Below are 24,735 nucleotides of genomic sequence, written 5' to 3'. Positions count from 1 at the left end.
AGCAGGTGTTCCACAAGGGAGTGTATTGGGTCCAGTCCTATACCTAATATACACGCGTGATATACCTGAACTAAAAAACGACACCATAGCTACCTTCGCAGATGACACTGCTGTATGACACTGCTGTCTTAGCGGTAAGTGACACCGTCGAAGAAGCTACAGAAAAACTACAAAATTCAATAAATAAAATCCATGAATGGACCAAAAAATGGAAAATTAAGCTGAATGAGAATAAATCAGTCCATATAAATTTTACCAATAAGAGAATTAATAATATTCCAATTAGAATAAATGATGTCCAAGTGCCTATTGCAACATCAGCAAAATACTTGGGGATCACTCTTGATGCGAAACTTCGCTGGAAAGCTCACGTGAAGAAGAAAAGAGAAGAACTAGGCATCCGCTACAAGAAAATGTATTGGTTAATGGGAACACATTCCTCTCTATCCATAAATCCATATCCTAATCTATAAACAAATACTGAGACCAGTATGGACCTATGGCTGCCAACTCTGGAGCTGTGCCAAGCCCAGTAACATCAAGGTAATCCAGATATTCCAGAATAAAGTGCTGTGGAACATGGTAGATGTGCCTTGGTACGTTAGGAACAACGACCTTCACCGGGACCATAAGATGGAAGAAGTCAATCAGATAATCAAGAAATTTGCAGGGAGCCATGAACAACGACTCCATCATCATGTAAACGCCAAGGCTATCCAGCTCCTCGACAATACGAACCTAGAGAGAAGGCTTAAAAGAACAAAGCCTTTTGAACTGGTATAATGAGTGAGTGAAAAGCAGAGTAAAGTGTTGTGCAAGTATGCATGTTTAATTTAATGCTAGTTATTAGAAATAATAGGGAAGATACTAGTGAGTAGACACCTAATTTTAAGATTTCATTAGTAATTTAAGTTAGAAACAAATTGATAATAGGTCTTACTGACCAGATTTTAATGTAAGTACACTTCTGTGTCTGTAGTAAAAAAAAAACTTATAAACTAATTTATTATCTCAACAAAATCACATGATCGGTGTCAAAAATATATTAAATAAACTATTTGTGTAACAACACAATTTTAAGGGAGACAAATTTGGCCTTAATTTTGACTTAGGCACTTCTTGTACCAACCACACATATATCTTTCCCTCAAGATGCTGTCCCTATGTGCAGTAAAGTATTTTTGCCACCAACACTATGCTGGCATAATAAAGCTAATAGTATACTTACTTTGGACCATTTCTATTTTGTTTGTATCGTTATGCAAGTATACTAATACTATATAAATATACTCATTATAGATTTAGTATTGAGAATATTTATATTTGACAACCTATAGCAACCTCAACTTGGTTGAGGAATTTGCGGCAGTGGACAGGTTTGACAGCGAACCAATTGCTACACGTAGCGCAATACCGAGATATTGCAATATTATAAGCATGGTAGTCGCCGACGTTCCGTAGGGATATGGCACTCTAAGAAGAAGAATAGCAACTGTAAAATTTAAGCAACTGTTTAAGTAACCTTAGTCAGGAACCTGACAATGTCATAAAATTGTAGAGTCGAAAACACGTCGTCCAAGTTATCATGAAGCCAATCTAAGTCTTTTTTTTATTTGTACCCATCTTATCAATTATTTCGAGAACTACTGATTTTAGGGAAAAATTTTGTTCATAAACATAAAAAAAACCCTAAATGGATATTTTTAAATTTAAATATTGACTTGGTTGTGAAGAGAAAAGATTTAAAAAATTATACCTACATATATAGGTTTATAACTGCACATAATTTTACCTTTTTGTGGCATAATCTATCCAGTACAGAACCGAAATCTGTATGTGTGTAGTCTTATGACATCAAAAAAGGCGAGGGACTGATTATTTTCTGCCCCCATTGTAAATGGTATACTTTAATATTATTTAATACGAATAATGACTTCTGGATGCAGATCAATCAGTATAGATAGGGGAAATAAGGTACCCATCGCAGATTCTTATCTGAAGAAATTATTTTAACTTCTTCTACGTCTAGTGGAGGCATGGATCCTAAGAGAAGCAACTATTAACAGAATAACCACCTTTAAAATGTCGTGTTACTACAGAATAATACTCATTTATGGATACATCGAGTTATTTGCAACGAAAAGATCGAAATCAATCTACATAATTAAATCTAAAAGGATAGCATATAGTTCTGATATTATTTTCTTGTCGCATTTTAATAGTATCTACTATAAGTCAAGCAATATCAAGTTAATAAATTCTAGCTGTAAAAATCGATTATGTGCGGTGCCGGATAATATCCCGGCTTATTTTCTGAAAAAATGCTTATGTGTACTTACAAAACCAATTTTCCTTATTTTTAACAAATCGCCTGGTACTGGTAGCTTTCCCAGTCTATCGAAGAAAAGCTTTTTAAAGCCAATTTTTAAATCAGGTTCAAGGAATGACATTAAACTATCAAGCTGTCTGTAATCAGTCAGAGCTGTCTAAATTGCTTGATTGTTTGGTTAGTAAGAAACTGACATGGAGTTTTAGAGGCATTTTTTATACTGAATAATTTGGCTTTATGAGATTGATTTCGACTGATTCTAATCTAGTTTTGTATTTCAATCATTTATATAGCAGCTTTGAAGAGCGATTCCAGGTTGACTCGATATATACTGACTTTTCTAAAGCATTTGATCGGGCCAACCAAGGGGTCTTGCAAAAACTACGTGCTTTGGGTATTATGGATCCCCTTTGTCAATGGATTTTGGAGTTTATTAGTGGCCGTACGCAGACAGTTAGTTTGGGGAGTGATACCTCATTTGAAATATCAGGGGTGCCGCAAAGGCTCTCATTGTGGTCCTGTTTTATGACGACGTTAAACTGTGTAGGTGTGTGTGTGTGTGGGTATGTGTGTGTGAAAGATATGGCACGGAAACAAGTCCATCAGTCACAGAAACGACGTAAAACTGTTTAGAAAAATAGAAAAATTCAATCCTGCTGGAATGATGCTTTTCTATTACAGGAAGGTCTTAAATCGTTTTGTCATTAGTGCAGTTTAAACAAAATGTCGTTTAAAATAAAAAAATTTGCTTCAAGAATGTCATAAAATGACATTTTCGGGGCAAAGAAAACCAATCACATTCGTTTACTCTTTAAATAACATGCCATTGGCCTCTAAAAATGAAGTATCAGACTTGGGAATTTGCTTAAACACCAAACCGTCATTCTGATTGATCAATCAAGTAACGAACATGACGATGAAAGTATTGAGATTTATCAATCGCACATCTGTAGACCTGTTTTTTTTTACATTTAGAAGACTTTATTGCGGTTTCTTTTGGCTTATTCTAGAGTATGGATCAGTTGTATGGTCCTCATCATACAACTGTAACAACGAACGGATTAAACGGGTCCAAAATAAATTTTTGATGATAGCAGCTTCTAGAAGTGGATACCGAAGAGAGGAATATGACTATCAGTGGGTAAAGATAGTATTGATTTACCAACACTTGAGTTAAGGAGAATATTGTTAGATTTATGTTTCCTGCACAAAGTCAATAATGCTATTATAAAATTTTCTCGATTGTTATCACTTATTAGTCCCAAAGTAGCCAGTAGAAACAACAGAAATAGGAAATCTTTTCAGTGCGATTGCACCACACTAATCATGGTATCAACTACACGATTGGTTCGAAGTGCTAATAGCCTGCCAAAACAAATAAATATTTTTAACTCCAAAATTAGTTTATTTAAAAAACAACGGAAAAAAACAACAAAAAGGTATCTTATAATAAGTGATCTCTTTTACATGTCAATACTAGCCTACCCTTATATCTTTATTAAAGTTTATTATTCTGAGATGTTTGACATCTTAAAAAAATTTATTGTTTTTAGTAAATGGATTTAGTTAATAAATAAATAAATAAATCTCGGAAGTCTAAACGCAAAAAAACGTATTTTTCCTTATTGCATCCTTTACAATGTAAGTAAATTAAAAAAAACCTGATGGACAACTAATCTGGTAGCTGAAAAATATGTCAGTAGATTGGTAAAACATCCGTAAAGAATGTTCCGCAGTAAACAAACGCATGTCTGCTACTGTGATCACTAACATTGTAACGAAATATTTTGCCTACCATAGGGGGCATTAATACAAGGGCTAGAAAATTGGGGGAAGAAACTACTGTGGGTGGAGAAGGGCAAGCAAAATAATCGAAACATATGCGAACGGCACTCAGGTTTTGGTAGGAGAGCTGGGGTCGTGGATAAGTAAAAGACAAGGGGGTTGGATTGGGGCAACTACAAAAAAAAATAAAGGGGTGCTTATACAAATCTCTTGGGACAAACAAAACAGAAAGAAACAGGAAACACCTCTAGTAATTTATATAGAGCGTCACTTTGAGGTGCCTAATTATAACCATCACAACAGCTAGTTGTAACTGAAGATATAATTATTAAACATAAAAAACATATCTTTTCCAAATGGAAACTCAAAAAAAGGGTTAGTTAAAAAAAATAAACAAAATGTTAAGAAACAAAATTTAACATTTATTTTTGTGTCACCACAAACAGTTACAAAATAGACAGTGAAAAAATAATATAACAATAGTCGCAAAATACAAAAATACAAAAAAGACTTACATGTTTCATCTGTTTACAAATTCCAGGAGTTGGAGATACTATTATAAACTTACAAAATTTACCGCACCGAGATTAACCTTTTTTTAAAAATAAATCAAACTAAAATCAAAAATAATAAAACGAGCAGTCGTGAGTTAACATTAAATAAAAAAAAAACTGAACAAATAAATTGACAGCTAAAGTCAAACCCTAAAATTTTACAATTTATTAATTATTACAAATCTTTTTTGTTATGAAAGCAAATTCTTATTATTAAAAAAATGTCTGTCTTTACTTTAAAATTTAAAAGTTAGCTGGATTTCACAAAAATTACACTTGCGCTGTAAACTGGACTTCTTATAAACTCAACAATGGCTGGGAATCTCTGACACACGAACAAAAAGGAAAATGGGTCACTGGAACACAAACCTTGGAAACTAAACTGGACTTGGCTTCTTAAAAACAGGAAAAGGTACAACTGGATATAATGGCAACATTTCAAAACTCACTTAAAACTGTAACTGAACCATTAAACTGCTACTATATTTTACATATTTTTCATAAAAAAATATGGACATAACGCTGAAGACCACCGCTCTTCACCGGGGCTCCAACAAAAGTGACGAAATTATCTTAAAAAATTGATCGCATAAGTTGGAATAAACAAAACACTTTGGGTTTAAGACACATAAACAAGACACAACGGAAATTAAGACGTAAATTCTTAATTTGAAAACGCAATATCGGGCGGTTTGAACAAAGAAATATCGAAGAAATTTGCGCCTGTGACATAAACAAACAATAAAATGATTTATTATCGACGGCGGCGATCTAAAAAGAACGAAAGATTATTTGGGTTTTAAATTGAAGGATACGAACTAAGAAACATTGAAAAAATTCTTCGTTATTATAATGCATATATAAGGGGATTTCAATTAACACATATACGAGGGGATTCCAAATAAATTTCAAATGCTACAACATTCAATAGGGATATGACGCTATAATAAAATTAATGGATCTTAGAAAATTTGAAAAATACTACAAAACTGAACAACAAATATTATGAATAATTAGTATTTTAGAATTAAAATTTATGCGATACGTTTATTACATTAAATTTCAACCTTGCCCTATCTAAAAGTTCACGGTGTTAGTCCAAAAATCTGAATAAATTAAAGACAACTTCTCATTATCCTATTAATTAATGCATCCCAACATTACAACCGTTTTTCTTGGATTGATGCCAATGATCAACTAGTTCTTGTATTTAAAACAGGTTGGTCGTATCGACTTGCCGTTATTTCCATATCATACCTGGTCTATAATTTTTTAACCGACACGACATGAATGGACTAAATCTGTTGCTTATTGATTGAAAGCAAACTACGGTCATTATAAATGTAAATTCTAGTAGATTCAGTGAAAACACACTAGTTACACTTATTCTGTAATCGAGGACGCAGACTTCGATTATTTAAAAGACGTTACAAAAATGGATTTTGTAAAGGTTAAAGATAGTGAAAGCTGTAAAAAAGTAAAATAAGTTCTTTTCTATGGTTATCTTATAATCGATTGCTATTTTTTCTTATTATTTTTTTGGCTTAGAACATTGTTTTATTTACCCCTAATTGTGCTGCTTCTAATCGCTATAAGGTGTCTGCATCCATTTACTAATAGCTTCAATTGGATTAATTTATACTTATTCTTTAAAATTTATATAAAAAAGAGAATACTAAGAACAGGATTTTGAATACTCCGAACGATAAAGAAAACAGTCACGGATTTAATCTTTAACTACGGGCTTCTTCTTATATACAGTTCGTTAAGATTTAAGATATACACCCTATAAATGGCAACACTGCACGTCGTCGACTTTCTACGAACCTGCTTCATTAATCTATCGCCAATAATTTATTATTATACAGTGATTGTTTAAAGCGTTTACAGTGTAGATACTTAATTGATTTTGTAAACGTCATGTCTGTTTATACGTCCGCAGAAAAAGTTCAAATAATAAAATGGTTTTATGGTGGTAATTCTGGATAAAAGTGTGTAGATTTATTTTCTGTGTTTTTTGAGAGGAGAATGCCAAATATTTTAATCATTTCTGTAAGGCATAAAGAATTATTTCTTATTTTATTATTAATTATTTTTTATTTTCAATAAGAGAATATTTTTTATTTAATTTTTTTAAACAAATGCGCTTTTATTTTTAATTTAACAACAAAAAATTGTTTACATTATTAAAAACCGATACAACTGCACCGCTTTATAAAGGCCAGTATATTTTTATCCAATTTATGTACTCTAAAAAATAAACCGGGCATATCCCATCAAAAACAAACATCGAATTCGAATGACGGAGATGTGCATCCCACCTGCCCTTACGTGCTAATAAATGATTTTCCATGATTTTCTGTTGTGGTGTCGAAGGAGATCGGGAATTACAATTATCTCGTACCAGGCAATGTTGCCGATTTTAGCGCTTTATGTAGTGTACAATATCTAATCCAAAACTTAACGTACTGTATTATAGCTACGTGCGCAGTCAGTCTGACCAAACAGCGATTTTAATGTGGTAGAGGAGTAGAGGTTGCAACTGTGAGCGGCTCTTATCAAAAATGGCGGTTAATTTAGCACGGCTGGTATACTAGCTACACCGGCGCCCGTAGTTAAACGTTAAGACCAGTCTCATAAAGGATATATTTAGTAGTTCAGTATCTATACATTTGTTCTATTGTAGCAACATCAGCAATACAGGAAAATTTGAACTATGTATCACGAATCAATAACTAAAACTTCTTGTACCGGAATGTAAGTAGTATTTTGTTTGTTACTAATTTATTACAATTCAATAGTTTATCTCTTACCAATTTGTGGGTTTTCACATTGTCTGCTAAATCAATGTTATGCATATTAATAAACACAGACAGGTAATATTAACATAATTACTATAACCTTTTTGATCTTTATCTTTATAAGACAGCACCCTAATATGGGCTTTTTTATAATTTCAGCATTTAATTTACTTTGTACCGTTTGACCTGAAGATGCTTTGCAAAGTGTAGAAAGCGAAACCAGTCGTTTTGGTAGTAAAATTAAATTAATTGTACCTAAGTCTTATTTTATTTCTTTTACCTATTTGAAATGGACTTACACAAGCAACACATTGATGATTTACAAATATTAGTATTCATTGATTTAGGATTGTACAGAGAGGACACTTCTTGCTCAGGGGTTTATCAAGGCGACTTCATCAATTAATGTAACATACAAGAGAACCACGGTTAAATAGGTGGGCAAGAAATAGGTACACATACAAAGGAAATATTCATTCAAACGATCAATTGTTTATTCACAACTTTAATTTAATTTTTTGCAAAAATACACATTTAGTTTAAAAATGTTTGTATTATCTTCACTCAATAGTACATTTTAGTTTAATGGCATCTTTAAACTTGCGTTCGGCAATTCTTGAAGCAGCCACGTACTTATATTGAGATGTAAGCGGCAGTTATTTAGAGCAGCTATGCTAGTTCCACACTCACATTTGTCTGTTGAGAGAACTCCGATTTTATGTAGATGCTTCGGAAAACATCCATGATCTACTTTTAATCTTAGGATGGTCGACACTGTATTTCTACTTAGTACAACAACTTACTAAAATTGGTTCGCAGCTACTGTTTATTGTAATTTAAACAAATTAGTGCCTGCAGTTTCACCGAACTGAATCTAACGTCTATGCCATTTAAATTTAATATGCTGTTAGTTTTACATATTCAATGAGATCACATGTGTTAAATTCTTCAATCAATATATGTGAGTGCTTTAGTTGATTTTTATCGATTGAATTCACAATACTATTTTCCAGTATATCTGATAGTCCCTTAACCCATACAAATTTAACACCATATGAAGCTGATAACTTTAGTAACTGTTGAAAAAATTTTAATATGAATATATTGCTGTTAATTGTGACTTAAAAAGTTTTGTAATGTATTTAATATCGATAGTGATTCAATGACGATAATTTTGTTCCACTGGCTTTACAACATCGTTCAATGGCTTTATATACAGTGCACATGCTTCAGTGGAAAATATGCTGGATTGATTATTTAGAGTCAATGCTTTTTTAATCTCCATTTTGGTACAAAGTAAGCACTGGTTTTACACGTTACTAATTTTAACCCATTTGCATAGATTGCAATCTGAATAATTGCTTAAGATTTCATTAAGAATATTATGATAAAAGTATTCAGTTTGGTATTTAGGAGTAATAATATTTGTAGATAGAACACTTGTTAAGTTAGGTATGTACAATGATTTCCAAATAGAATTGTAAGGAGAATTTTTTAACTTGAGTTTATTGCAAATTACAAACGCTTTTGCAAGTGGTGAGAAATTCTATTTTAAAAAGAATGTAGTTGTTAAATCAGCTATATTTATTTGATTAAATATTTTGGCATTATAGTTGCAGCGATAATGTTGAATTAGGAAGTATTTGCCTACCAGATATTTTCTGTGTAATGAGAGTGGGTTTTCAGAAGCTAGAACCAGTGTGGCTTCATTTGGAATGCTTTTCATCAAGCGTAATACAATTTACAAATATTTAAATTGAATTCTATCAAGGTTACGTAAATCAGTTGTGCTAACTAACCCATATAACAAACAGCCGTAATCTATAATAGAGCTTATATAGGCTCGATAAAAATTCAATGCAATATTTTGATCTGCACCCCATGGACTCTTACAAAGCATTTTAAGGAAATTAACACCTTTTTCGCAGAGACTAATTGAGTAGTTAATATGTTGAGGTCAAAGCAGTTTTATTAATAATGGCTATGGCATTGCCCTGTAAGGATACAGTGTAATCTTTATTATAGTTTATTTTAGAAAAAAATACCACGGCACACTTTTGGTATGAAATAGTGAAGCTATTTAACAAAATCCAGCTATCCAAGTGGTACATTATATGTTTCAGTTCAGTAATACATTCGATGTACGTTTTCTTCTGTAAATAGATGACAATATCATAAGCATATTGTAAACAACCAATGTTGGGAGACTATAAATTGTGCAAATCATATTATGTGTACAGATAAGAAAGAAGTGGACTTAAAACAGCTCCCAGTGTAATGCCTTTTGATGTAATTATTGATCCTATTATGGCCTGTTCGAATCGACACGTTTCTGTCTTTATATAAGTTTGATAGTAAATATGCCATGGATTTTGGAACTCCAAGAAATACAAGTTTATCACTCGATATATTAAAGTCAATATTATCATTTTTTATTTTAAACAAAAAGAATGCACCTAATCTATATTGTCACATGTACTTTTTATGTCGATAATCAATGTGGGGGAAATATGCCTATGATGGCACGCTGCCTTTGATAGCATACCACGTGGAATTTGTAAATCGTTTCCTGTCGAACGATATCGGCTGCTTAGGCATGTGCATACACAGTATTTATTTGCAACGGTAAAGTTACAAACACTTATTAGTTCCATAGATAAGTCTATAACGGAAAGTGTGATTTGTTGAGTGTTGAACTATTATAACGCACGTTAACATAAACAGTTTTTTGCCGCTTGTCGTCTGAAGTTAAAATATTCAAAGTAAGTATGCAATTTTGATTAGTATTAAGCTTTAGTAGGCAATGCATTTTAACTTCTGCCATTGTGGTGCTAGAAGATAACGCTCTGCTTTAAATCTGATGCGTACTTTTCTATGACGGCATAGCAGATGTGTTCCAATGATGGCACAGTATGCCATCATGTGCACAAATTATATGCCATCAAAGGAAAATTAATAATAATTGCAAAAATTTCAAAAACTCAACTTTTTACTTATATTAAGGTAAAAGTAGATAAACAATACCATTTTGTGGGGTTTTTTAAACAAATTTGGAGCTTTCAAATCGCACAAAATCTTCAATAGTAAATTTAAGTGTATATCTGAAATATACTTAAAGGTTTAGTACAATCCTTTAAAACTGTAGTATTGTATGTATTAGTCGAATATCTGCTGATATCAGATATAAAGGCTTTGTTTTGTTGCAGTTCCTTTGTTAATATGGCGTCTACCAAGAAACATAGGCAGGAGTGGTCTGAAGAGAACATGAATATGGCAATTCAACACATCCAAGAAAAGAAGATGGGATGGCTGTTGGCTTCCAAAACTTTTGATGTTCCGCCTACGATACTCCGTATACGTTTTGCAAACAACTCCGGTGGAAGAAAAGGAGATTTGGGTGGCCGAAGAATTACACTACCTCCTCATCTTGAGCAAAAATAAGCTACTCATGTGATTGATATGGAAACAAGATTTTTTGGTCTCACAACGCTAAACATCAAACACAAATTCAACAAAATGACTCGTCTTGCTGGATGGAAGTGGGTGAGGGGTTTTTTAAAAAGAAATAGTACCATTTCACTCAGAACACCAGAAAATACATCTCTCGCGCGAGCACAAGCATTTAATAAGAACAATATTAAAGCATAATATCTATTTAGCAAAAGTTTTAGATACATACAATTTCAATCCGAAAATATATTCAACGTTAATAAATCAGGTCCTAGTAGTGTTCAAACAAGGCCTCAAAAAGTGTTTGCAACCAAGGGACGGAAACAAGTTGGAGCACTAAGCAGTGCGGAACGAGGTCAGAATTTAACAGTTGTATGTTCAATGAATGCAATCGGTACTTTTGTACCACCTGCATTTATTTTTCCCAGAAAAAGGTTCAAAAATGAATTAATGGACGCTGCTCCACCGGGAAGTGTTGCTTTTTGCCATGAGAAAGGGTGGATGTCTTCAGACATTTTTGTTCAATGGCTTCAACATTTTATTTACTATACCAAAGCTTCGAATGAGAACAAAATATTATTATTGTTAGATGGCCACAGTAGTCATAAGGGACTGGAAGTCTTACAAGTTGCAAAAGAGAATGGTATTGTACTTTTCTGCTTTCCACCACACTGTTCCCACCGGATGCACTCGACGTGGGCTTTTTTATTCCTCTACAAACCTATTATAACCAAGAGATTAAAAATTGGTTAAAACAAAATCGTGGAAGACTCGTTACGCACTTTCAAGTTGCTGGGTTGTTTAAAACAGCTTACCTTAAAAGTGCTACTCCTGCTAATGTCATAAATGCCTTTGCCAAAACAGGGATTCAATCTTTTAATCCTGATATTTTTGAGGAATGGATGTTCGCTCCATCGTTGGTTACAGATAAACCTATAGAGAGCAATCAAGATCGAACTCAAAACATCCATCTAAACAATCCAGATTATAATCTAGAAGAAAACCTAGAAAGTGGATAAAATCACCCACCTAAAGACTGCCAACGGGTCCTTCTAGAAAATACTCAACAGGATACTCTTCACATAACAATACAAGATTTATCACCCATTCCAGGTGTTTCGCAGTCAAGCACAAAAAAAAACAAAAGAAGCGTGGAAAAACAGGGGTAATAAATTCAACCCCTGAAATTCAAGAATTGAAAGATAAGGTTGTTGAAAAAGAAAATGTAGAACGAAGAAAACTGGCAAACAAAGTTAAACGACAAATAAGACAGAAGATAGAACCTAAAGGAAAAGCTACGTACAACAGTGGATTAGAACGGAAATCTGTGGATGACACTTTTCCTGAAAAACGAACATTATACCGAATGGTGAGAGAAATTATGAGAAGGAACAGGAATCCGCGAGCGATAACAAAAATTTTGAAGATGGTGATTCCGACGTCGCTTGCTTGTATTGTAATGGTCTGTATTCCCTCTCAAAGTCGAAATAATGCTGGATTAAATGTCGGGAGTGCCAATTCTGGTATCTCTCTGAATGCGCTGAGGTCGATAAAAAATGTAAGATATTTTATTGTGATTTATGTTCCTAATTGTTTTAATTTGTGTTACACTTTTATTTGTTCTATTATTGTTCTCTTTGAATAAAATGCGAAAATTCCACTAAAACATATTTTTTTCTATGACATTTCTGATATTTCAATTTTTTAATATAAAAATCCACTTTCCCTTTGATCTTTATATGTCCAGCTTAATTGGTACATTTAACTGAACTAGAAAAAAAAATGTAACAAACATGATCATGTATTTTAATAAAAAAAAACGAGAGGTGAAGTTAGGTATGCCATCATAGGCATACTTCCTCTACCTGTGGAATTGGAAAAGCTAATTTGAATATCTGTAGTCAGACGAACGACTGCATCCGTCGTACCATAGCCTTGTTTATAGCCAAATTGTGTTGCTGGTAGTATACTTTGCCGCCTTATTTAAGAGAAAGGAATATAAGGTAAAGAAGTTTAACAAGGCAATTCCTTTCTCTAGGTACTAGTGTAGTTATATGAGCAACAAAAGACATTTTAGTATCAAAAATAATTCTTAAGTCCCTAAAATACTCAAATATAACATTATATTTATTCGTGAAAGTTATATAATGGCATTTATTAATATTTACAGATATATTATTATCTTGCGACTAATCTAACATGGTGAAAGATCTTTTTGTGTATTAATAGTATTTTGATTTCATAATAAATCTTCAAATCGTCTATAAAATATAATGCTTTGCAATTTATCATACAACAAGAGATATCATTGCCAGGTCACAAGCTAATGGAGGGAGACTAACTCTTTTGTTCTGTGAAATTGCTGGTGGAAATTGCGAAATAAAATTCTTTACGGATCTACCACTACCGGAGGGTATTTAACAACATAAAATACAGAAGTGACAGCTGCTTGTTATGAGGAGATTAAATAACTAGGCTTAGGTAACGAGACGATATTTTACTGAACGGTTAAGTGTTGTATTTGGACTAGTTATTTAAAAGAAAACGTTATACGGAGAAGACAAAACTCGTGTCCTAATTTCTTAACATTTATTCGATTATTGATTCTGCAATAAAAATATAAAAAGTAACTAGTTAATAAAAATACATCAATGACATATATAACAAATGATCCTTCGGTTATTTGACAATGTTCAAGGTATCTGATGAATTACTGACTAAGAATTGACAGCATATCTTGTGTAATTTATTAAATATTTTAATTTCTTTAGTTGAAATTTTTAAAGAATTTTCCAAGTACCAGTTAATTTGTACCAAGAAATCTCAAATGATTGACAAATAACTCTGATCAAGAAGTTAATATGTATATACGAGTAGAAAAAGAATAAAAACAATGCTACAATTTTAGAAATTACTTAAATCTACACTTGAAAAGAGAAGTAAAGCAACTACAAGAAAGAATAGAATGCATAGAGAAATTCAGCAAGAAGAAAACGATGATATATACATAAAAGTATAAATCTTGATTCAATAGCTTCTAAAAGAAGCTATTGAAAAACAAGAGCAAGTTAAAAAACCACAACGACCGCATTTACATAAGCAATGACCTAAAAATGAAATTAAAAAGAATATAGAAACAAATCAGCAAAATGGCAAAAGAAGAAAAGAGAAAAGGAGAATGGCAAGGATAGCATACAAAAAGTTAACAGCAGACGGTATGGAATGGAGATTCAGGCTTCCTTTTTAACAAAGGAAAAATGGTAGTGACATAACTACAACTAGGACGATGATTTTGGCAGAAGGAAAATAAGATAACGATAAAGGAAACACTACTACTACTATCGGTTTAAAGCGTTCTCCGACGCCTTCCGACTCCTTACCGCCAGTCTTCTCTATTTAACCATAGGCCTGGTAGGATTTCTCTTTCTTCTAGTTTTTTGTCAATTCCCTCTCTCCAGTTTCTTCTCGGCATTCCTCTTTTTCTTCTTCCTTGTGGTGTCCACGTCAAGGAAACAAACAAATTAAAAATAGATTGAAAGTGGGAACGTGGAACGTAAGAGAAATTTAAGAGAAATGGGCATTAGGAAATTTAGATGAAATATGTCAGAAATATAGAATCGAAATAATGGCTTTCCAAGAAACCAAGCAACTGGAAAGTGAGATAGTGCAAGTTGAAAAAGTACTCTTTTTAAAAGCGGTGGGTCAACTAGATAACTGGGGATGGGTTTTATGGTGTCACAGAAAACAAGCCGAGTAGTAATTAATTTTCAAAAAATATCAGAAAGACTGTGCAATTTAAGATTACCCTGGAAATATAGAAAAATCATGACGTACATGCTTCGACAGAAGAGAAAGACATGGAAATAAAAAATTTGTTCTATGAACAACTAGGTTAGCTAATTGGAAGAGTACCAATCGCAAGATAATATCAATGCGAAACTAAGAAGAGAACATATTTTATATAAATACAATAGGTGGTAAAAGCTTGCATAAAGAAAGTAATGACAATGGAAAAGACTAAAATAATTTTCCATGGAATATAACCTTAAGATAGCAAGTACACAATTTGATCATAAAGATGTACATAAAATAACCTGGATTTGTACTGATGAAAAAACGAGAAACCAAATAGACCATTTCCATTTTCTCATTGAAAGAAAAACAATAGATCCGTGACTGATTGCAGAAGCTACAAGGGAGTAGATACTGACAGTGATCATATATTGACAATAGTCACACTGAAGCAAGAAATTCCCAAACAATTAAGAAAAAGAAAACAACGGAAAAAATATCAATTAAAACAGATCCAAGATAAAGAAGTAGCAAAAACAATAGAGGAAGAAATAAACAAAAGAACCTAGAGGAAGAATGGAAACTAATACAAACAGCCATGATATAAGCGGCAGACCTTAGCATTGAGAAAGTAAAAACAGAAAATAGAGAACACTGATTTGATGAGGACTAGAAAAAGAATTCTAGTGCAAAGGATCAACCCAAAAAATGGAAAGTATTAGAAATGATACAGAAAAAAGTAAAGAACATTGTAAACCCAAAAGGAGAGAAGTTAAACTATTATGCAGACAAAAAAACAGGAAATTACTGGAAAAACAACTAGAAATAGAAGACAACTATGTCCAAGAAGAAGTTAGAAATTTATATCGAGAGGTAACAAAAACAAGAGTGACACAAAATAAAAGTACAATGCTTTGCAATAATTTCGAGAGAAAAATTCTAAGGAAAATATATGGAGGAGTCCAAGAACAGGGTTTGTGGCGTAGGCGCTACAACTTTGAGTTATACAGAAGTTTTGGAAAACCTGACGTTGTAAAATGTATTAAATTAGCACGCCTTCGATGGATAGGACATGTAATTAGGGAGATGAAGATGCAACGATCAGAAAAATTTTCGACCGAGGAGGACCAGTGGGAAGACGAGCCAGAGGAAGACTAAAACTTAGGTATAAATATAACATAGAGGATGAACTAAAATCTATCGGAGTTAAAGCATGGAGAAGAGTTGCCAGAGACAGGGGTGAATGGAAGATTATTCTGAAAAAGGATTTGGCTCATAACGAGCTGTAATGCCAGTGATGATGATGCTTTGCAGTAATAAAGATGGTATCTTACTAGGAAACAAGATAGAAAAATTAAATAGATGGGCAGAGTATTTAGATAAATTAATAAACGATAAATGCCAAACAAGAACAGAAATACAACAACGAACACAAGAACCGACAGAGAAGGAGGTAATAGAAGTAATAAGAGACCTAAAAAATAATTAAAACGTAGGCGAAAGCGGAGTACCAGTAGAAATATTAAGCATATTATTATTAGCATAGGAGGGCTTGATTTATAAGAAAAATGTGGGAAAACGAAACGTCAGAGAAATGGAACACAGCTCTCATCTGCCCAATTCGCAAGAAAGGGATAAAACTGTCTATAAAAATTTCAAAAGAATCGTATTATTAGAAGTTGTATATAATGAATTAGCAAAAATTATAAGAAGTAGAATAAAACCCTACGCAACAGAGAAAATAGGAGAATACCAGGCTGGTTTCAGACAGGGAGGAACAACAACCGATCACATTTATATGCTAAATTTATTACAAAACAATAGTTATGAACAAAATCTAGGTTTGCCTATGCTCTTCATTGATTTTAAACAGGCCCCTAAATCCATTACACAAAATGACTTCACGAAGCAATGAGATCACTACGAATATCAAAAAAAGATACGATTATTTAAAATGACGCTAAAAAATACAGTCAATAAAGTTTAACGTCAATTAAGGATTAAAACAGGGAAATACCATATCAACAGACTGACTTCCTAGTAGGTACTAGAAAAATAGTTAGATAATCCAAAATGCAGACAAGCGGCACAATTCTGAATAAAACACATCAATGCATTGGTTTCGCAAATGACTTCATGATACATTCAAGAATAGAACTTTGAAAAATGTTTACAAACTTTGAAGAAAAAGCTAGAAAATATAGCCTGACTATAAATTTAAAAAAATACAAGTATAAAAAAACGAGAGGGGAAAATACTGAAGAAAATAAATGAATCACACTCAGAACGAATGAGAGAAAGGTTAAATTTGTAAAGTTAACAGAATTTGAGCAACTTGGAGTAACAGTCACAAATAGAGGAGGCCAAGAAAGAGAAATTAATAAACCGTTGTCAAAAGGTAGCAAAGCAGTAGGATCATTAAAAGCACTGTTGAAGACAAAAAACGTGTCCGAGCCAGCCAATTTTGAACTTCTAAAACAATATTGGGACCAACAATGTTATATGCATATGAAACTTGGACAATAAATCAGAAAGAAGAAAAAAAGTTTTAGATTTGGGATAGGAAAATCTTGAGAAAAGGTTTGGTGTGATAAAGGAAGCTAATGAAAAATGGCGCAGACGAACAAATCAGGAGCTAATGAAGATTTATAAGAGACCCAAAATAACGCAGAAAATCAGAGCACAGAGAGTTAGATGGTTGGGACATGTTTTCCGAATGCCAGAAAAAAGAAACATCTGAAGACTTTTGCAAGCAGGAAAACAAGGGAAGACAAGAAGAGGGAACCACGAAAAAAAAAGTGGAAAAAGCTAGTCAAGACTGTAGTGCTGTTATATATACATACAATTATAGAAGGGGAATGTGAGTAGTTTTATAGGAAGCTATTGGGTAGTGTGGTGAACAGCAGCTGGCAGAAAAAAAAAAGTAAAATTAAATTTTAATGTTAAAATCTTAAGACACTGTGCTATTTAACAAGATATTTGAGGCACTTCAGAAGTCTGGGAGATGAAGAAATTACAATAGCGAACGATGAAGGCCACATAACATTCATGACTAGAAAGCTGATCTTTTTAGACAAAATGGGGTTTGAAACAAATATAAATAGAACTGAATAATCGTAGTTGTGAAAAACCACAAGATATCACACTTTAAGATTGGATTACAAATAGTTGCACAGTATATAAATATTTAGGAACTTCTATAACCAAAGTTGGTAGTACCGGTAAGAGATTAACAACAGGATAAATCAAGGACAAATAGCTACCCGAAAGGTAAATTATCTAGTATAAATACATAAATAAATAAAATAAATAAAGTAAATAAAATAAATAAAATAAATAAAATAAATAAAATAAATAAAATAAATAAAATAAATAAAATAAATAAAATAAATAAAATAAATAAAATAAATAAAATAAATAAAATAAATAAAATAAATAAAATAAATAAAATAAATAAAATAAATAAAATAAATAAAATAAATAAAATAAATAAAATAAATAAAATAAATAAAATAAATAAAATAAATAAAATAAATAAAATAAATAAAATAAATAAAATAAATAAAATAAATAAAATAAATAAAATAAATAAAATAAATAAAATAAATAAAATAAATAAAATAAATAAAATAAATAAAATAAATAAAATAAATAAAATAAATAAAATAAATAAAATAAATAAAATAAATAAAATAAATAAAATAAATAAAATAAATAAAATAAATAAAATAAATAAAATAAATAAAATAAATAAAATAAATAAAATAAATAAAATAAATAAAATAAATAAAATAAATAAAATAAATAAAATAAATAAAATAAATAAAATAAATAAAATAAATAAAATAAATAAAATAAATAAAATAAATAAAATAAATAAAATAAATAAAATAAATAAAATAAATAAAATAAATAAAATACATAAAATACATAAAATAAATAAAATAAATAAAATAAATAAAATAAATAAAATAAATAAAATAAATAAAATAAATAAAATAAATAAAATAAATAAAATAAATAAAATAAATAAAATAAATAAAATAAATAAAATAAATAAAATAAATAAAATACATAAAATAAATAAAATAAATAAAATAAATAAAATAAATAAAATAAATAAAATAAATAAAATAAATAAAATAAATAAAATAAATAAAATAAATAAAATAAATAAAATAAATAAAATAAATAAAATAAATAAAATAAATAAAATAAATAAAATAAATAAAATAAATAAAATAAATAAAATAAATAAAATAAATAAAATAAATAAAATAAATAAAATAAATAAAATAAATAAAATAAATAAAATAAATAAAATAAATAAAATAAATAAAATAAATAAAATAAATAAAATAAATAAAATAAATAAAATAAATAAAATAAATAAAATAAATAAAATAAATAAAATAAATAAAATAAATAAAATAAATAAAATAAATAAAATAAATAAATAAATTGAGATTAAAAATAGACTTATAAAAAAGTACAGTGGAATTCATCACAAAAGATGGTGTAGAATGTTAGCAATAATAAATATAGATAAAAGAAAACGTAACAAAAGAACAGAACCTCGAAAATTAATTTGGTATGAGAACGTAAAACGAATGAACGATGAGCGACGACCTAGGAAGATCTGAGATTATATTCCATAAAATAGTCCAAATCAAGTTATACTCCATAAATCTTAGAAACACGGAATAAGAGACGCCGAGTTGTGAGATACAAGAACTTTGTTTGTTACTATACAACTGAAACTTCAATGATTTCGAGTTTATATGGGCACAAATGAAAGGCTATGTAGTTAATCATAATAAGGCATTTAAAATAAAATTTGTTAGTAATGTTATGAAATACTTGTTTATACCGATAACTAAGTAAACTGGAGTGATGCCATGAATCATTTGATAAAGGAGAAATCAGATCATTAAGAAATATGGGTTTTAGGTAACCTAATAGAAGACTATAGGTTATAATATAATCTCTTCTTGACTCTTGAGTTGATTCGTGTTAGTTTAATGAAAAAGATTGCTATAGACTTATTTGTACCTGCGCTTAAAGTAATTTTATTTAATAAACACTAAAAAAGTATCTTAACTGTTAAGTACTGACGCGTAGTCTACCAGACTACGGCTGTTTTTTACCGTAATTAATAAAATATTTAGTTTTCCGTGAGTATATTCTCAAATAGCATTAAAACAAACGTATTTACCAAATATTAAAAATAGGTCTCGAACTGAACAAAATTATCTGACATTAAAAGTTAGGCGTAATCTATCAGACAATACATTAGTATAAGATTAACTATTATTAGACGTGGGTTATATGTTTACTGTTACGTTGAGATAGACAAAAGGGGTTAAAATGAGTAATAAAGCACATTTCTTAAAGAGTTGTGCATTTTATGGATGATAATTATGAAAAAACAGTTACGAAATGGTATGAAAAATGTCATAGTAGTGGAAGTGAAATATAGAATGCAGAATATGATTGTGTTATCGAAAGTGAGCACGAAACAGTATCGGAAATATCGGAAAAGAGTGATGAAGACGAAAATATTGAGGAAGATGACTCATCTAATTGAGGTAATATTTTCATAGAATTCGTTTTAAATCGGCGGCACAAAAAATTGTAGCTACACAAGGGAGAAGTTTGAAACAAAATAAAGGTATACAACTTCCTGGTCCAAAGAATTCTGCTCGTGGGCTTGGAAATAATTCATCTCCTTTAGATGTTTGGAATTTACTGTTTTCTACAGAGATTATTGAGCAAGTTATTCACTGGACCAACGCTAAAATGTGTAGTTATCGGGGAAAATACAAAAGAACTGATAGAAGTGAAATTCGTGACACGAATTTGATTGAAATGAAAGCATTTTTGAGTATACTAATTTATACTGTTGTTTTCAGCTCAAATCATGAGTGTATTCGCACCATTTTTGCTAACGACGGTACCGGAAAAGACATTTTTCGATGTGTTGTGATTAAAGATTGGTTTACGGTCCTGTTAACATGTCTTCGTTGTGATAATCCCAATGTGTGATAATCTCATCGACCGAAAACAGCGTCAAAACGTATATTCAATTGGCGAGACTGTATGTGTCGATGAGATGCTAGTTAGTTTTCGGGGCAGATGTAAATTTAAAATGTTCATGCCGAACAAACCCGATAAATATGATCTTATTCTGATGTGTCTCACAAATGCCAGGAACAGGTAAATCTTTTAAAGGCAACTCAATCTATTTTACGTCTTTCTCGTTCATTGTTTAAAACAAACCGAAATGTTATCGCAGATAATTGGTTTTCATCGATTGAGTTAGTGCAATTTTTAAGGAACAATGGTTTGACTTACGTGGAAACCATGAAAAAAAAATAAGGAACAAATTCCTTCTTCTTTTCTACCAAATAGAAAGAGCTCCCTTTTTATAAGAAGCACCCTATACAGTTTTACTGAACAGATGACATTGCTGTCATGTGCAGGAGAAAAAGGAAAAGCTACAATTCTTATATCCTCAATGCACCATTGTAAAAACACTAATTTGCAAACGAACAAGCCAAAAATTGCATCGTTCTACAATACGACCAAAGAAGGAGTGAAGGAGTCGACTCACTAGATGAGAAATGTTCCAAAAGTACTTGCAGACGTCGTACCCAAAGATGGCCAATGGGAATAGTTTTCAGAATTGTAGATATATCTTGCAGCAATGCATACATAGTTCATCAGGCATACAAAGACAATCCCACAATATTGGAAAAATCTAATTTTCTAAAACAATTGACAAAAAAGTTAGTAGAACGACATATGCGAAGACGGGAAACCATAAATCATATTCCAAGAACAATAAAAATTTGTATACGTCGGGTATTAGGTATTCAAGAAACAACTGTGTCAGATCTTGTAGATGGCGACATCTTGAAAAAAGAAAATACACCCGATTTATCCCAGTAAAAAAAGACGAATAATTAAATACCTTTGTAATAATTGCAAAGAAACCAATATGCCTGCAGCGTACAAAACGAGTGTATATTCGATGCTGAGAAGATGAGTAAAGAAAATGATGTATTTTGACATGTGTTATATGTTTAATTTACTTTTTCAAGTGTGTGTTTACTTGATATACATTTTGTTATATTCCCCTTAGAAATACTAGATCTTTTTTAGTTATTAATAATTTATAATAGTTTTTATTGTAATTTTTTCAAGTATTATAGATGGTTTATATTTTCGGGTCCCAAAGTAATAATTTTTTTTTTTTTTTCAATTAATTGTGTTGGTTTTTGATAATTATAGAAAATATGTTTCGTCTTAACTACATGCAAATGAATGTAATTAAGACGGTAAAAACATATTTAACTGAATTTCACAAAAAACATTCAAATTTTTTTTTATTTATGGTAGTCTCACAGACTACATGTCAGTAATTGTGTTCCAATATTCATATGTCAATACTTAAGGGTTAATATCTTTATATCTGCCATTGTCGTACTCTTTATTCGTTAGCACCCAATATAAGCGGTATTTAAACCTCTAGTTTAATTTGGGCACACACTGATAGATTTGAATAGATAAATAAGCTGCCTATTAAATTTAGTGTCTGTGCTGTCAAACATGAAAAATGCAATAATGAAAATATCTGCCTTGAATGTTTCGGCGATCTTCGTGAAACTCATTTTCTAAGTTTCCCTGTACTCCAAATAAATACATTATGTTAAATAAAATTTACATAATACTTGTATTCTATATGTTGTGTTTTTGTTTATAAAGGTTATCAATAAGTTATTAAAAACTATGTCTTTGACGTCGTGCGGACAATAAAATTCACTTTATACTCGCATGCACATTACAATTGATAACCCATTAATAAAAATAAAATATAGAACCACTATGACATGAAATAAATTATGTAACCTAAAAACGCCTATTTTTTTAAATTAAATAGCTGCCCAAATCAATGACCATGAGAGAATGGTCAATATATTTTTGTCGTGCTTTTCCTTCGCTTTTCACCTACTTTCAGAATTTTCGATTATCCTTATACCTCAATGAGGTCAAACATCTTGATGAAGTTTACATACCTAACAAACTTTCTAAACCTTTTTTACAGTATTCAAACATTAATTTCCATAATATTACTTAAATTTATGCAGTTGAATTTGATCAGAAATATTTATTAGTAGAGCATAGTAATAAAAAAATTGTTGCCATCTTGAATTTCTTGAACTGTCAGAATGTCAACGTTTTTTTAACGTCAGTCTTAAGGAAAACAAGGTTGTGGAAGTAAATATAATATTTTCTTCTGGTAATAGTTTCGATTTCTAAACTATAACTGATTAAGGAATGTTTCTTCTTTTATTTTTTATAGAAACGTTATGTACATTACATAAACTAAAAAGATATAACTGTATCGATGTATTAAGTAAAAACCATATTTTACAGATAAGTAGAATTAGATGTGAGTGTGTAAATATAGTGCAAAATACAGATAAAGTAAGGTAAAGGAAAAGCAGAGGCGGTTAATGTAAAACACACTACAAGGACTCTTACCGTAGGCATTAGTTGATCAGTACTTCTAACCCTGGTCACTTTGTTCTTATATATAAGTTTTTTAACAAGCCTCTCCATTGGTTGATTCCATTTCATGAAGCTGACATATGCTATATAAAAGCTGAATAACACTAACGCTTCGTACCAATAAATGTAGCTATCTCTGAAGAAAATAATGAGCGTAATGAGACTAACGGAATAAAAAAAACAGTCTCTAAAAAGAGGCCACCACGTGAGCGATAAAACGGTTTTGGAAAAGATCGCACACATTCCAATAACAAAGAGGATGTTAAAAACCGCCGAACCGACGATGGTACCAATACCGACGTCGTCGAACGAGACAAAAACACCAATAACGCTGGTAAATAGTTCTGGGGCTGAGCCACCCGCTGCCATAAAAGTTGCTCCGGCCACATCGTCCTGGATGTCTAACTTCTCGATGATGACATCAAGTGCTGGCACAAAAAACTCATCGCAGACGATGGCTAGAGCGACAAACATGTAAACAACGCCAAGTATGTGGAGAATAATGGCTCCATTGCGACGTTGTTCCTGGGTGAAAAGGTCTTTAGGAAAGAGTGGGTCTTTTTCCTCGTGTGTGGTCTCATTGTGGTGCAAAGTAGGTACAGGAGAGACAGTATATACCAGAGCAGTGGTGAGATTCTCCGCGTCGTAATGATCATGTTCTAGATAGTAGAAATGTTCTCCTTGCTCCTGTTCAGCGTGGGCAGGTCGGTGAGCAAGCAAGAGCAGGAACGCCAAGATCACCACGGAGCATAGAGGCGCAACGCGGAGGGTCATAGCGGCTGCAGAAGTTCGGTCATTGCCACTGCGAGGCCGGGATCGGACTACTGGATCTGGTGGAGTTGGAGAGCGTTCGATACGTTGAGAGCGCGCAGTCTGCGCTAGTGCACCACCCGGCGCGCGATCCCTGCTTCAGTCTTTTCGCGCATTCTCTCCCTCCGCCGTGGCAGCCGTGGCCCATCGTCATCCTCGGCTCGACGGATTTCCGAAGGTTACGATTTTATTCAAGTTGTTTTCGATGGTGGTAGAAAGGGTAAATGCGAACATTTTACTTATTTCACTATACATCCTCAATTTCTTATGCTTACCGGAAGTATCTAACTCTTGGAGTTTTGATTTTTCGCGGAATATACGATGTTATACAAAAAATACTATTTTAAGTATTTTAAGTTATTAAGTTAATAAGTTGTTAAGAAAAAAAGATAAAATTAATTAATAATTCTTTGATATTATTATACATTTACATTTAAAAATATTTTGAGTAAAAGCCATATTCTTAAAATAACGAAATACTATTGATAATTGTGTTTTTTATTTAATTTTAGTAAAACAGAATTATAGTTTTGCTCCCAAATTATATATAAACAACATATTTTATTAACTTTTAGAATATTTTTTTTTACTAATAGTAATACAATTAGGAACAATAACATACAGTGTGTGCCTACAATTT

At 31.4% G+C, this 24,735-nt stretch overlaps 1 protein-coding gene across 1 annotated transcript in view; it reads right to left on the bottom strand.

The window, feature by feature from the left end:
• The window catches only part of LOC140447813 (sodium/potassium/calcium exchanger Nckx30C-like), a 380,564-nt gene extending 356,476 nt beyond the window's left edge, over positions 1-24,088 (bottom strand). Inside the window, exon 1 of the mRNA XM_072540686.1 lies at positions 23,259-24,088. Coding sequence (XP_072396787.1) covers positions 23,259-24,059 — 801 coding nt within the window. The 5' untranslated portion in view covers positions 24,060-24,088. The remainder of the gene's footprint in view (positions 1-23,258) is intronic.
• Between the last annotated feature and the right edge of the window lie 647 nt (positions 24,089-24,735).

The sequence above is a fragment of the Diabrotica undecimpunctata genome, chromosome 8 (assembly GCF_040954645.1).
Source record: "Diabrotica undecimpunctata isolate CICGRU chromosome 8, icDiaUnde3, whole genome shotgun sequence".
Lineage (NCBI taxonomy): Eukaryota > Metazoa > Arthropoda > Insecta > Coleoptera > Chrysomelidae > Diabrotica > Diabrotica undecimpunctata.
This window is presented reverse-complemented; position numbering and strand designations above follow the sequence as displayed.